The sequence below is a fragment of the Calidris pugnax genome, unplaced genomic scaffold (assembly GCF_001431845.1).
Source record: "Calidris pugnax isolate Ruff unplaced genomic scaffold, ASM143184v1 scaffold98, whole genome shotgun sequence".
Classification (NCBI taxonomy): Eukaryota; Metazoa; Chordata; class Aves; order Charadriiformes; family Scolopacidae; genus Calidris; species Calidris pugnax.
In genome coordinates this window covers 626,764-642,255 of record NW_015090829.1, presented here as the reverse complement: position 1 = coordinate 642,255, position 15,492 = coordinate 626,764, and the positions used below count along the sequence as shown (strand labels likewise).

General features: G+C 50.4%; 1 protein-coding gene across 1 annotated transcript in view; it reads right to left on the bottom strand.

The window, feature by feature from the left end:
- Positions 1-13,695: 13,695 nt before the first annotated feature.
- CHST14 (carbohydrate (N-acetylgalactosamine 4-0) sulfotransferase 14) overlaps positions 13,696-15,492 on the bottom strand; it is a 2,217-nt gene continuing 420 nt past the window's right edge. The window contains 1 exon segment of the mRNA XM_014940608.1: positions 13,696-15,492. This exon segment is cut by the window's right edge and continues 10 nt beyond it. Coding sequence (XP_014796094.1) covers positions 14,777-15,492 — 716 coding nt within the window. The 3' untranslated portion in view covers positions 13,696-14,776.

Below are 15,492 nucleotides of genomic sequence, written 5' to 3'. Positions count from 1 at the left end.
CAGTGCGTTTCATGGAGTGTTCACCAGGCCTTCACACCCTAAAATGGACACTGGTGATGGAGATACCTCAGGTTGCACGAGGCTGATAACACACAGTGGTCCTTGCACGGACCAGAGGCAACGTTTACGGTCCTGTCCTAATCCACACAGATGAGGAAAAAAAACATCTACCCCCCAAACTTGCCAAAATTCAGCTTTTTTTTGCTTGCATCTAGCCCCAAGCAGGTCAAACTTAAACCAAAAGCTGACTAAGATTGATGGGAGAGCAGCGTGGACACAGCAGGCGTGGGGTCAGCCCACCAGCCAGCCCAGCGCTGGTAACGCTTTCTTAAATGCCCTGAAAAAGAGGATTTGAAAGAGAAAGGTGACAGCAGCATGAGAGCACTGGGCGGTGGGGACACGGGTATTTTGGCAGGGGACGAAGGGTCGCTGCGGGTTTTACCAGGGCTCTGAAGGGAAAAATCTGCATTTGATGCCAGCTTGTATAGGGGATGCTGATAAAAGTCCAGAGTTTTGGAGTAAGATCCTTGCAACTCTTTATCCCTAAAAGCACAGCAAAAAAAAAAGGGTATTGCAATAATCACAATTGGGTAAAGCAAGAACCTGGACAAAGCTCAATCCAGCAAAAGGGTGAATTTTTAAGATTTGCCCTCAAACTCAGCCCAGGGCAGAGCCTGGCCCTCCTTATCCCAGCAGGAACCATCACCCTCCAGGGCCACCCCGCGCCCAAAGCAACACCAAGAGGTATCCAAGCGGGTTTATTGATGCTCACTCCTCCCGTACTAACAAGAAATCTTCATTTATACACTTGCCACATGGAGTTTTCAGCTGCCAGCTCCTTCCTTTCACCGAAGACGACACAGGTTCTGGGCCCCCATAATTATTTACACGTGGGCTGTATTTATTGGCAATTAAATGGTTCAGTGGCTCCGAGACATTCGTCTTCTCTCAACATGTTGGCTGCCAGATTGCTTCCTGCCAGCAGCCCCTGTGGGCCGGGGAATTCTGCCGAGCCCTCCGGGGCTGCGCCTGGAGCTGGGGGAGCAGCTGGGAGAGACCCCCCCCACCCCGGCCGAGGCTCCACTCACCCTTGGAAAAATAATGCTGCAACACAACCTCCCGGTGGGAAACTCAGGGCCAACGGGAAGGGATGGTGTTTGCTCCAAACAGAATCACAGAATCTTCTAGGTTGGAAGGGACCTTAAAGATCATCTTGTCCAACCGTCAACCTGACTGACAAAAATAGACACCCACACAACAAACAAGGAGCATCATCACTAAACCAGACCTCCCAGCACTACATCAACCCGGCTTTTGAACACCTCCAGGGATGGTGCCTCAACCCCCTCCCTGGGCAGCCCATCCCAATGGCTGAGAACCCTTTCAGTGAAAAAATTTTTCCTAATATCCAGCCTGAACCTCCCCTGGTGCAACTCGAGGCCATTTCCTCTGGTCCTGTCGCCTGTGACTTGACAGAAGAGGCCGACCCCCCCCTCGCTACCCCCTCCTTTCAGGGAGTTGGAGAGAGCAATAAGGGCTCCCCTCAGCCTCCTCTTCTCCAGGCTGAACACCCCCAGTTCCCTCAGCCTCTCCTCATAAGACTTATTCTCCAGACCCCTCACCAGCTTTGTCGCCCTTCTCTGGACCCGCTCCAGCACCTCAATGTCTTTTTTATGGTAGGGGGGCCAAAACTGGACACAGTACTCAAGGTGAGGCCTCCCCAGTACCCAGTACAGGGGGACAATCACCTCTTGGGCCCTACTCCCCACGCTGTTCCTGATCCAAGCCCCCGGGAGACCCGAGAGGCTGCGGGGATGGAGTGCGCAGCATCCCTGGGAAACGGCCCAGGAAAAAAAGCAGCCAAGCAGGAAAAGACCCAGCAGCTTGGCAAAACTTGCAGTGGGGGATGTAGGAAGGAAAAAGAAAAAAAAAAAAAAAAAAGGAAGTGAACTGGTAAAATGTGCAGAGACCACAGAAAAATTTGCGAAGTGGGCAAAGCGTGCGGTGGGCTGGGAAAACCCAGAGAAAAACCAGTACCATGCAGGAAACACACGGTGGCTCTGGCAAGACGTGCAATAACCCTGGGTAAAATATGCAGCAGCCCCAGCACAGTGTACACAGATGCCAGTAAAATATGCAGCAGCTCGGTAAAACATGCAATAACTGGGATAAAACGTGCAATAACCTGGGTGAAACCTGCAATAACCTGGGTGAAACGTGCAGCAGCCCCATCAAAATATGCAGTGATCCCAGTAAAACATGCAGCATCCTGGTAAAACACAAAGCAACGCCAGCAAAACACGCGAGAGCCCCGGTAAAGCATGTAGCAGCTCTGGCAAGGCGTGGAATAACCCTGAAAAAACATGTAGCAGCCCCAGGAAAATCTGCAGCGATGCCCAGCAGGACACGCAGCAGCCTGGGAAAACACACAGTGACCTGGGAAAACACAGAGCAACCCCAGCAAAACACACAGCAGCTCTGGGAAAACATGAACTGACCCAGGAAAAAAATGCAACAATTCTGGTAAGATGTGCAATAACCCTGATAAAACACACAACAGCCCCAGGAAAATAGGCAGCAACTGGGTAAAAACCAAAGCAACCCAGGAGAACATGCAGTAGCCATGGGAAAAATTGAAATAGCCCTGATAAAACATGCAGCAGCCCTGGGGAAAAAAAAAATAGATGCAGCAGCCCCAGGAGAACAGGCCGTGGCCCTGGTGAAGCATGTGGTGACCTGGTGAAACACGTGATGGTCTGGCAAAACCCACAGTGGTGCTTGTGGTGCCCTGGTGCAACACACCATGAACTGTCACCCTGGCAGAGGGGAAGGAGAAGGGATGGGAGAGAGGCAGCTTGGATGTGGCAGTAAACGAAGGGGGAACGAGCAGTAAACGAAGGGGGAACGAGCAGTAAACGAAGGGGAGAAGTAGGGACCCAAGCAGGAATGTCATGCCTTGTGGCAGGAGCATCCCAGCTCAGCGTGGGGACCAGGGAGACGCGAAAACATGGGATGGGGCCACAGGGATCATGCTGCATCTCTGGGAAGACACCTGCTAGACGGAACAGTAGGTGCCCAAAACAACCCTGAAAGATCCTTGCAACTATTCAAAGATCCATTAAAATAAGATGTGGGGCTTGTTCTTACTTTTCCTTTTTTTTTTTTTTTTTTTTTTATTTTTTTAAGGAAGGCTTTGTGGCAGCATCCAGCGTGGATCCACCCCCCATCCCCTCCCGAGAGAAAGGAAGCTACTTTCTATTAAACTGTCTTTATCTCAACCCATGAGGGTGTTTTTTCTCCTCTTCCCCTCCTGTTTTCCCCTCTTCTCCCCACCCTTTCATGGACGGGGGGGGGTGTGAGTGAGTGGCTGTGTGTTTCTGGCAGGGGTTAACCCACACAACACCCGATCACCTGAACACACAGGGAAATGCTGGGTGTCAAACCCCACGGCGTCCTGTGACCTTGCTGGAACAGACCTGATTCAGAGCCAAAATAACCCCAGCTGCCTTAAATTTCTGCTAAAGCTCTGGCAGAACTTTGGGTGCTGCTCCAGCTTTTTCGTGGCTGCCCTTCCAGCGGCTCCACCAGCTCCACACACCTGCCTTGCTGTTTGAGGGCAATCAGAGATGTTTTTTTTTTGGCTCGTGCATCCCCAAAGCACCAGCAGCACTTGCCAGTGGCCCATGATGAACCATAAAAATCCCACGGCAGTAGGAGGAGGTGCTGGGTCGATCTGCAGTGATTAAGGGATGTTTAGATGTGGTACTGAGGGATATGGAGTAGGGGAGGACTTTGCAGAGTAGGGTAGATGGTTGGACTCGATGATCCCAAGGGTCTCTTCCAATCTGAATGATTCTATTCTATGATTTATGGGCTGTATTTTGGGGAGAAAGTCTGGGAGCCCAGGAGTCACCATGTACTGGATTGTGCAGCCATTCACACCGGAGAGGGACGTCTCCACGTTGCAGCCCTGGGCCACAGCATCCAAAGCATCCTCATCCAGCACTGCACCCTGGGACTCTGAGGTCCTGCCCGTGTCACAATGAGAAAGGGGGGAAAAAGAGGAAAAAAAAAAACTTAGAGGGGGGGAGGGAGGAAGAAAAAAAAAAAAAAAAAAAAAAAAAAGGAAGTGAACTGGTAAAATGTGCAGAGACCACAGAAAAATTTGCGAAGTGGGCAAAGCGTGCGGTGGGCTGGGAAAACCCAGAGAAAAACCAGTACCATGCAGGAAACACACGGTGGCTCTGGCAAGACGTGCAATAACCCTGGGTAAAATATGCAGCAGCCCCAGCACAGTGTACACAGATGCCAGTAAAATATGCAGCAGCTCGGTAAAACATGCAATAACTGGGATAAAACGTGCAATAACCTGGGTGAAACCTGCAATAACCTGGGTGAAACGTGCAGCAGCCCCATCAAAATATGCAGTGATCCCAGTAAAACATGCAGCATCCTGGTAAAACACAAAGCAACGCCAGCAAAACACGCGAGAGCCCCGGTAAAGCATGTAGCAGCTCTGGCAAGGCGTGGAATAACCCTGAAAAAACATGTAGCAGCCCCAGGAAAATCTGCAGCGATGCCCAGCAGGACACGCAGCAGCCTGGGAAAACACACAGTGACCTGGGAAAACACAGAGCAACCCCAGCAAAACACACAGCAGCTCTGGGAAAACATGAACTGACCCAGGAAAAAAATGCAACAATTCTGGTAAGATGTGCAATAACCCTGATAAAACACACAACAGCCCCAGGAAAATAGGCAGCAACTGGGTAAAAACCAAAGCAACCCAGGAGAACATGCAGTAGCCATGGGAAAAATTGAAATAGCCCTGATAAAACATGCAGCAGCCCTGGGGAAAAAAAAAATAGATGCAGCAGCCCCAGGAGAACAGGCCGTGGCCCTGGTGAAGCATGTGGTGACCTGGTGAAACACGTGATGGTCTGGCAAAACCCACAGTGGTGCTTGTGGTGCCCTGGTGCAACACACCATGAACTGTCACCCTGGCAGAGGGGAAGGAGAAGGGATGGGAGAGAGGCAGCTTGGATGTGGCAGTAAACGAAGGGGGAACGAGCAGTAAACGAAGGGGGAACGAGCAGTAAACGAAGGGGAGAAGTAGGGACCCAAGCAGGAATGTCATGCCTTGTGGCAGGAGCATCCCAGCTCAGCGTGGGGACCAGGGAGACGCGAAAACATGGGATGGGGCCACAGGGATCATGCTGCATCTCTGGGAAGACACCTGCTAGACGGAACAGTAGGTGCCCAAAACAACCCTGAAAGATCCTTGCAACTATTCAAAGATCCATTAAAATAAGATGTGGGGCTTGTTCTTACTTTTCCTTTTTTTTTTTTTTTTTTTTTTAATTATTCTAAGGAAGTATCTGAAGTTCCAAAGATCTTGGAGGATTCCTACAGATCTGCTTTGTGGCAGCATCCAGCGTGGATCCACCCCCCATCCCCTCCCGAGAGAAAGGAAGCTACTTTCTATTAAACTGTCTTTATCTCAACCCATGAGGGTGTTTTTTCTCCTCTTCCCCTCCTGTTTTCCCCTCTTCTCCCCACCCTTTCATGGACGGGGGGGGGTGTGAGTGAGTGGCTGTGTGTTTCTGGCAGGGGTTAACCCACACAACACCCGATCACCTGAACACACAGGGAAATGCTGGGTGTCAAACCCCACGGCGTCCTGTGACCTTGCTGGAGCAGACCTGAGTCAGAGCCAAAATAACCCCAGCTGCCTCAAATTTCTGCTAAAGCTCTGGCAGAACTTTGGGTGCTGCTCCAGCTTTTTCGTGGCTGCCCTTCCAGCGGCTCCACCAGCTCCACACACCTGCCTTGCTGTTTGAGGGCAATCAGAGATGTTTTTTTTTTGGCTCGTGCATCCCCAAAGCACCAGCAGCACTTGCCAGTGGTCCATGATGAACCATAAAAATCCCACGGCAGTAGGAGGAGGTGCTGGGTCGATCTGCAGTGATTAAGGGATGTTTAGATGTGGTACTGAGGGATATGGAGTAGGGGAGGACTTTGCAGAGTAGGGTAGATGGTTGGACTCGATGATCCCAAGGGTCTCTTCCAATCTGAATGATTCTATTCTATGATTTATGGGCTGTATTTTGGGGAGAAAGTCTGGGAGCCCAGGAGTCACCATGTACTGGATTGTGCAGCCAATCACACCGGAGAGGGACGTCTCCACGTTGCAGCCCTGGGCCACAGCATCCAAAGCATCCTCATCCAGCACTGCACCCTGGGACTCTGAGGTCCTGCCCGTGTCACAATGAGAAAGGGGGGAAAAAGAGGAAAAAAAAGCTGTTTGGTGCAGCTAAACACCCCAGCTACAACCTCACCCGGAGGCTTGGAAGTATCACAGCTCTTGTCCCACCATTGCTTCTCTATTATTCTTTGGAATGGCCTGTGATGCCATCGGTGCAGACTGAAGTCCTCTGCTGAGTGGGGCTCCAACGTAAAGCATGCTCTGGCTGCACCGAGGAAGTCTGGAAGGATGGAAAAGAAAAGAAAATCATCCTCCTGCCTATTCTTATAACGTGCACTAAGGAGATGGGAAAATCCAGGACTCCAGGAGCCTCTCTCACCCTTCACACAGGATTTGTCCCTACAAAATGCTTCCTGAGGCATTTCTAACCCCCTGGGCAGGAAGGCTGGGCACCCAGGCTGCTGGGTCCCCCAAGGGACCCACGGACTTTTTTCACACACAAGTTGGAGAAGAGGTGGGAGCAGCCAGCCAGGCATGGGATGCTGATGGGAAAGCACAGGAAAGCAGATTTTCATCACGACGCTGCTCTCCCTTCTCCTCCCTCCAGCTGTACAGGGCTATTTTCTTTTCTTTAATCGCTTTATCAGTCTGCCTGTGAGAGGAAGCTGTGGCAGCTCGTTCTGCTTCACCACGGCTGGTGATAACTCCTTGGGGACGGGCAGGGTGGTGGGTGATTCCCACGGAGGGAGAGCAGACCCCACTTTGGGTTGGAGCCCTGCCCGGAGACCCCAACAGGATGATGGCTTCATCCCACAAAACTGGGACTCCCTTCAGGTCGTAAAAATGACAGCTTTGCTCCCAAATCTCTTCCATGTGTGCGCTGGTGTCGTGTCTGCTGGAAGGAGGAAAAAAATCTGTCTTTTCCACAGGCAAAGCCAAGAAACCAGCCCTGCGGGTGAGTGAGCCAGCTGTGGCCTTCTCCACTTGCCACCAGCCCAGCTCCTGGCCAAAACCTGCCCTGAAAATGTGCAGCCAAGCTGTTGGAGCAGGTCACCGGTGAGGACAACCTGTGTAAGGTGCTGGGGAAGCCACCAGACAGCGGACAGCCAAGAAGGTGCCCATCCTGCAGGAGCCCCTTGAGTCCAGCTTCACTTCAAGACTCCAGGTGTGAGTTTGGTTGCTTAAAAGCCACTTCTATAGTTTACCAATTTAGCTCAGGAATGTGAAAAATCCCCATTTGATTCCATTTTACCCGGATGGCTGTGATGCAGCCGGCCTGACCTGCCCGGTGATGGTTCTCCAGTGTCCCTCCAGGCACAGATTAAAAGCCCTTGGCCAAGGGACAGGCAGGAGTCGGTGTGAGAAGCATCTCACATGGGGCTGCATTGATCTCTGCTGCTGGGAGCGAGATGATAATGAAGAGCAACCTCTTCAGACACCACTTACCGGAGGCAAGACACGGCTCTGTCACCAGCTGCTATTGTTTGTGGCCAGTGGTGGTCGGTAGCCGGCCCTCCAGGCACCAGTCAAGTATGAACCATCCATTCACTCCCATCAAAAGCTCCAGCCCGGCTCCTACCACTCCACTGGGGGAAAGATGAAGCTTTAAGACTCCTGCTCTTTCCTAATTACCTCGTTTGGCCATTAATACCCAAGTGCTAATTGCTGATGGCCAGCAAGCTGCTCAAAATTAGCTGCAAGGAACAGCAGGCATGGTTTTAACCAGTGGGATTTTTTTAATTTTTATTTTTAAAACAAAACCACCCTCCCTTTCTTGCTGGGAGTTGGCTATTTCTCTAGCAGATGGCAAAAAAGGCACGGTTTAACATCGCTACCTTGGGGGATGCAGGAAATGTCCATGCAATGTGAATTCTGGGCTCCCAGTTCCAGAAGGACAGGGAACTGCTGGAGAGGGTACAGCAGAGGGCTACAATGAGGGGCCTGGAGCATCTCTCTGACGAGGAGAGGCTGAGGGACTTGGGGCTTTTTAGTCTGGAGAAGGGAAGGCTGAGGGGGGATCTGATCAACACCTATAGATACTGAAAGGGTGGGTGTCAGGAGGATGGGGCCAGGCTTTTTTCAGTGGTGCCCAGGGACAGGACAAACTTGAACATAAGAAGTTCCACCTAAACACGAAGAGAACTTCTTTCCTGTGAGGGTGGCAGAGCCCTGGAAGATGCTGCCCAGAGAGGTGGTGGAGTCTCCTTCTCTGGAGACATTCAAACTCCACCTGGACACGTTCCTGTGGGACCTGCTCTGGGTGGACCTGCTCTGGCAGGGGGTTGGAGGAGATGATCTCCAGAGGTCCCTTCCAACCCCATAGCATTCTATGATTCTGTGAATTCCCTCTCCTCCGTACAGCCTTATTGGGGCAGGACTCTCTCTCCAGACTTTGGCACCTCTCCTTGCCTTTAGCATCTTTAGTGGCTGCTCTTGGAAATCCTAGCACTTGAACTGATCCCAGCATGTGTGATTTTCTCAGATAGTCACTCCCAGAGAAGAGGTGTATATTTGATTTCCTCTATCGAGCTCACTGCCTATTTTTAAGCATCGCGTTGATACAAGGTCAACACCTCCTGGCTTGGTCTGCTGCCAAACTCAACGGGTGGACACCAAACAATGGCAGGGAAGAGTTTTAGCCATGAATCTCTCCTCATTTTTCCAATTTCTTCATATAATTTCTCAAAGGGGAGTATTGCTGGGCAGATTTTTCATTAAGCTGAAGAGGGCTGATTTTGAATAACTCAGCTGGCTCAAATCCTCTGCAGAGGAATAAATCTGCATGTGGGGCAGCTCTGCTTAATTTGGTGGCACCAGTGCTGGAGAAAGAGCAGAGATGAGGTTCATACAAGCCCTTTCCAGCCCGTTGATATTTCCAGTTTCTCCATTTTTGGCTCTTCTGAGCCAAAGGACAAATTGCCAAGAATAAGGGTATCTGAGGAAAAATTGCATGGTGGCATGTGGGCTCCAGCAGAAGTTGAGTGACCGATGAGGTGTCTCCACCTCCCTCCCGCTGGCTCTGGGCCTGAAGATATTTTGCTCATGATGCAACTTCCATTATTTCCATGGCAACCATCTTTTGTCAGGCCTCAAGACTGGAGGGTTTTTTTAAACAACTCCATTTGCCAATTCCAGGCCCAGGAGGAAGTGGGCTGCAAAAAGGGAAAGTCCTCATTCAAATGCAAAATAGCTACAGTAACAGCCGAGGTGGGGGCCTATCACTTGGGCACTTATCTTTTCATCCAACCCTTCCTCCTGCCCTTGGTTCACGCCGTCTGAAAGAGCCTCATCCAGTGGCACGTTTGACACTGGAAGCCATGACGTGCTTTGGGGCATGCAGACAACACCAAGCTCAGCTGGCACGGGCCTGAATGGGATTTCCTTCTCCTGAATGGAAAGATATTTCGTTGCTTCAATGGGAGGTTTGATCCAGTTCTTTCAAAACCACCCTGGGGTCTCCTGGGAATGTGCTTGGTGCCTCCTTCCTAGGCCAAAGGGGTCCTCTGACCTCAGTCCCCTTCCTGCAAGAAGCACCAGCTTCCACCACGGTCCATCTCAGATCTCAACGAGTCTAAAATTAATGTTCAAAATGTGCCATGAAGGGGCTTGTGCATCATCACCCCGAGAACAGAGGCCCAGGTGCCAGTGCTGCTGTTGACCACGTGGTGCTGCAAAACTCCAGCTCCAGGGATCAGGGCTCACCACTTCTGCCCATCTACCAGGTCCCAGGACTGTTACTTCTGAGAAATGGTCCTGTCTCCCCCAGCTCCTTGCTGGGACACCAGTTCACACCAAACTCCTTTGTAAATGGGAGTCATGGAAACCTCAGGAGCCCCTCCAGCATCTCAGCCTAGAGCATCCATCAGCCTCAGCCCGAATTTTTGCCCCAGAGGTCTCATCTGAGCCAGCTTTGCCCTGCTTCCCGGGGTAAGATGGGTATTTCTTCTCCCAGGAGACAACTAACCTCATCAAAGTCAACCTCCTGCCAAATAATTTGGCTGCTCATTAGAAAAAGTAGCAAACTAAGGGAAAAGCATTTCGTGCTTGTGCATTTACATTTTTTGTTACTGTTTACTTCTGTGGCAACCCAGAGCCAGCCACAGCCAACGTCTTTCCATTGAAGCCCCTGTCCTGTCACTTCCTAACACAAACCAGTACAGAACTGGGATGGGAGACAACCTTGATGGCATTGAGGGGATGAGGAAGCGGGATGGCAGATGGAAACACAGCCTTTCCAGGGCATCCCCAAAGGAAGCCACCTCCTGGTGGCCAAAGAAATTTCAATTTCTTTCATAAAATCTCATTAAATACCATGAAAATCAGTTCTACTACGAGCATCGCGTGGCTTCCCCAGCTCCGGTGGGCTCAGGTCCATGCTGCCCGCCTGGGCAATTTGATGAAGCATCTTCTAAATTGTAAACCTGGAAAGAATAAAAAGACCTGGGAAAAGCAGACTTCAGAAAGGAAAGCTTTGAGTATCCCACCCTTCCCTGTAACCCTTTGTAATGCCCTGGACATTGGCTCCAGGACCTTGTGGGTCTGACGGTGACGCCGGAGCCCCACCGTCTCAGCAAAGCTTTGCTGATATCATTACCCAAAAGGGCTCCAAAAGCCTCTGTGATGTTTTCACTCAAAGAGTGTATTTTTTCCCCCTTCACTCAATAACCCCTCCCGTGGCTCTGTGGCTGCTGCTCTGTGTGTGCCCACCCCGAGCTGGAGGGAAGCCCAGCTCCATCATCCTGGAGCCCTCACCACTGCCCCGACGGACACTTGCCTCAGCTCCAGCTGATCTTTCAAATCCCTCTCCCACTCGCTGTCTTTGTCCCCGAAGCACCCTGATCTCAGCAAAAGCAAAACAGGAAAGATGCCTGGTTTTTCAGACAACGGCAGCCTGACGTCGGAGTTCCATCCCAGCTCCTTTTTAACTCAGTATTTTGACCTTTAGCTGTCTTGCTGCCCGTTGGTCCTGCACTGCCAGAGGCCAAGGCAAGGGTGTGCACCTCATTGTGGGGGTGTTCATCCCCTGGACCCGGGACCAGCATTTTTGGGTGCGTTTTCATCAGCAGAGAGCACAGGAAGCAGCTCTGTTAAAGAGCAACCTCGTGCCTGAAGCACACAAATGAAAAACCCTGTGGTTTTCTCCAGATTTTCATCTTGCCGTGGCAGGCAGACACTGTCAAAGCCTTGCGCATAAAAGCAGAGAGGCAATAAAAGCTTTACATCCCCCTGCAGAAAGGAAACAGCAGAAAGAGGCAGATACACTCTGGATAAACCAAACACACTGACGGGGTTCACACCAAAATCCTGCCCCTCCAGAGTCACTGGGGAAAGCCTCGTTTGATGCCAGGGAGGTCAGGGCTTCAGTCTTGGGTCATACAGTGAGGCTGATCTGCAAAAGATCATAGAATCAGAGAATGGTTTTCCTTGGAAGAAACCTTTAAGACCATCAGGTCTCACCATTAACCCAACACTGACAAGTTACCACCAAACCTTGTCCCTCAGCACCACGTCTATACATCTTTTAAATCCCTCCAGGGATGGTGATTCCATCACTACCCTGGGCAGCCTCTTCCAAGGCTTCACAACCCTTTTGGTGAAGAAACATTTCCTAATACCCAATTGGGACACCGTTGGGTTTAATCCAGCCCTCAGAGCCCCCTACTCCTGCACTAGGCAGAGGGATCCAGGACACCCGGGACACTCAGCTCTACCTGGGAGGTACAGGAGGGGAATCCAGACCTAAACGTGTCTGCAGAGGGAAATGTCCTACCTTGAGGACATCTGGGACCTTCACCCCATCCATCCCAGGAGATTATTCCTCTCTGGACTGCTGAGCTCTAGCACTATTTAACATTACAGAAATGTTAAACAGTTTGAATAAACCAAAACAGTTCATAATTTTATGGTTTCCTCCTCATTTGTAGTGGAGCTGCTATGAGACCCCCTCCTCCCCACTCCCACCTCCAGCTCCTGCTCCCAATTTATCCCACAACTGAGAAACACCTGAGATAAAAAGGAAATGACCCAGCTCCTGAGGGAAATTTCCCCTTTTTTTTTTTTTTCTCCCTACTTGGCCAAAAGCTTCCTCAGGAAATTGCATTATTGGCCGTGGATGAAATGCAATCCCGCAAATGGAAACCTAATTGAGTTTTCCTATTTGCTGACTTGCAGCAAAGAGATAAGAAAAATCAAAGATAGTCCATAACCTCAATCAATTTAGAAGAATAAGCTTTACAGGTGGGTAACAGAATGCCTCCTCTTTAGCTTTTGGGAGACTTTTCCTCACGTTTTCACCAGGTACAGGACAAACTTCTGCCCAAGTTATGAGGTTTTGCCTGCGTTAAACCCTCCTTAAGGGAGGGCAGGAGGAGGGGGTGTGTGTTTGCTTTTGTTTAAAGAGAAAAAGGCGCCCAGTGATATCCAGTAAAGGAGCAAGGGACAGTCAAAGAAAAGCAACATCCTTCTGTGTGCAGTAAATTAGATTCAGGGGAACAGAGACAAAAAATTTAATACAGAGAACAGAAGCTGCAGCAGATAAACAAACAAGCGGCACAAACCATTAAAACTACTGAGAAATACGCATTTAATTAAAAACCCAATCACTAAACAAGCAGGAAACGTTCCCTCAGCTTCACAGAAGCAAAGATAGCAAAGTCTTACCAGCTTTCTCCTCGTTAGTGAGACCTGAGGGTCAGGCTTAATTAAAACTCAGCCCACCCTGCCATCGGCATCTGGTTTACAAAATAAAATCAGATTTTCAGCTGGAACCCGGGGCCTTTGGCTGGGGAACAAGACGGATCTCCAGCTCTTCCAGCACCAAACAGTGCTGTTCTGTCACCAATATCGCCAGGGATGGACAGAAATTTGCAGGTTTCGGAAGGAGCACAAGGAGCAAAGCCAATTTCCCACCCTTTTTTGGCATAGGGGCACCCTGAGCAAAGGTAAAAATCACCCAGCTCCAGCCGTGCTCGGCCACTGACCTCAGCAGAGGGAGACTGCGACTTTCCCGGGAGTTTCTAGATATAGAAAATCTATAAAGTTACCTAAATCATGCCCAAGGCAGGATTTTTCATCTCACACTTTGCATTTGCCAGGATGCGGCTCCACGCCCTTCTTCCAATTTCCCAAATCCTACAGAAAACACCTTCATTTTTGCTTCCCCAACTTTTTGAGGCTAATCCCGGGAAATCACAGGCTCCCACTGTATCTGTAACCCATCCCCACCGCCCTGTACTGGCCCCACAGAAACCAGGCACCTATTTTTGCTGCTGGCTGCTGCTTTTCATCCCATTGCCCGTGTCACGTCACCCTCTGGGGTGCGTTTCCTCCTCCACTTGTGCCTGCTGCTCCGGCACCAAACCACAAACGAATCGAGGCAGGAACGGCCAATCCATCACACTTCCACCCCACGGCTCCGCACGAGGGGCGGGCAGCCCCTCCACCAACGCAAATAACCACCAACACGGCAGGAAAAGCACCAAGAAACGGACTCATTCATATTAAAACTTTATTATAAACGAGGACGCGGCCTCCCCGGGAGCAACGTTACACGTTCCCTCCCACGCTTTTACAATTTAACGGTCATAATTAAATAGGAGTAGCTACGAAAACGGCGTGTGTGTCTATAAAAGAAGGGGAACTAATCCTCAAACCGCCTTTGTTTCAAACAGGGCCCCAAAAAGCGGTTTTCCGCGGGGGGTCTGCCCGCAGAGACCCTGCTGGCTGGGAGCTGGCACCCCGCGGGGACCTTCTGTCCCCAAACCAGGACGGGTTGGATCCCACCAGGAACACGTATTGCTTGAATCCAGAGAGAGGAGGGCAAATTGCTATGGCTTGGTATTGCACCTCATGGGCTCTGCTGGGTAAATAGTCAGTACTTTGAATTCTTAAAATCCATAAAATTGAATATTATCCTATCACTAGTTTATTTCAATAGTATATAATAATAATAATAATAAAGAATAATTATAATAAAAAAGATTCCAGAGGTACTACTATCCCAGAAAAAAAAAAGACCAGCCTCATTTAACCACCATCTACAACTGAGAAAATAAAGGATAAATAGTTCCCAGTTTATAAAAGCCTCTTCTTCTACGCGTACCCAAAAAACTACCTCCTGCCTAATCTAGGACCGGTTTTAACAGCGCTAATTTTCAGCGCATCAACCGCTGCATCGTTATTTGTGCATCAACCCCTATATTGTGATTGCAATTCATCTGCATACTGTTTGGTACAAAACATAAAAAAAAAGGAGGGAAAAAATATTTAAAATATATCCATTTCTCAGTTTTCTTACAGATGTTTTCTGTGTTGTGCCGTAAAAAAGAATCTGAAGCAAAATAGATGTATAAAAGCTACTGTGCTCAAAGTCAGCGGCGTATGTACAGGGTAAAACCAGAACAATACAAAAAGTATTCTAGTAGCAAAGGCAATATATAATATTTTATATAAACAGTGTTTGAGGAGTATAAAATTAGGAAACAATGCATAGAAGAGGGTGTTTCCCAGGCCCTGCAGCACCATGTCCCTGGCAGGAAGGCAGAATCCAGCCCGGATCCCGGCGGGAGCCGCTCACTGCCTGCAGAACTCGCTGGTGACGTTGGGGAGGGGGTAGGCGAAGAGGGAGAAATCCAGGATGTATTTGGGCAAGAGCTCTTTGATGAGGCGGCGCTGGGTGTTGCACAGGTAGTAGTGGAGGGTCTCTGCCGTCACGGGCTTGTACCAGGGCTGCCGCTCGGGGAAGCGGACGAAGGAAGGCGAGCGGACGTGCTCGAGGACGTGGTTGGCGTCGGCGTTGAGCCGCTCGTAGGAGCCGATGAAGTCGTACCGGACGGCGCAGGGCTGGCACAGGTTGTAGATGGGCATCCAGTGCTCGTTCATCCGCTCCACCTCCTCATCCAGCAGGTACCGCAGGAACTCGGAGAAGGTCACGTCGTCGCCCGCCGAGTTCCCCCCGTTCTTGCGATACCGCCTGACGATCTCCACCCCGTACTTCTGCTGGTACTCCTTGATCTCCCCGAATTTGTTGCGGTAGGCCGACAGCAGCCGCTCCATGGGGTTGCGCACGAAGATGAACTTGTAGTAGTTCTTCAGGCGGTAGCTGATCTCGTCCGGCTTCATGTCCCCCAGGAACACCAGGTCGCTCTTGTGGTCCATCTTCAGCTTGACGTCCACGCTCTCCAGCGCCCCGTCCAGCACCTTCAGGATGCGTTTCCAGTTGGAGCAGGCCACCTTGGGCACGTAGCAGTACAAGAAGCGGTACTTGTCGTTGACCAGGAGGTGCCGGA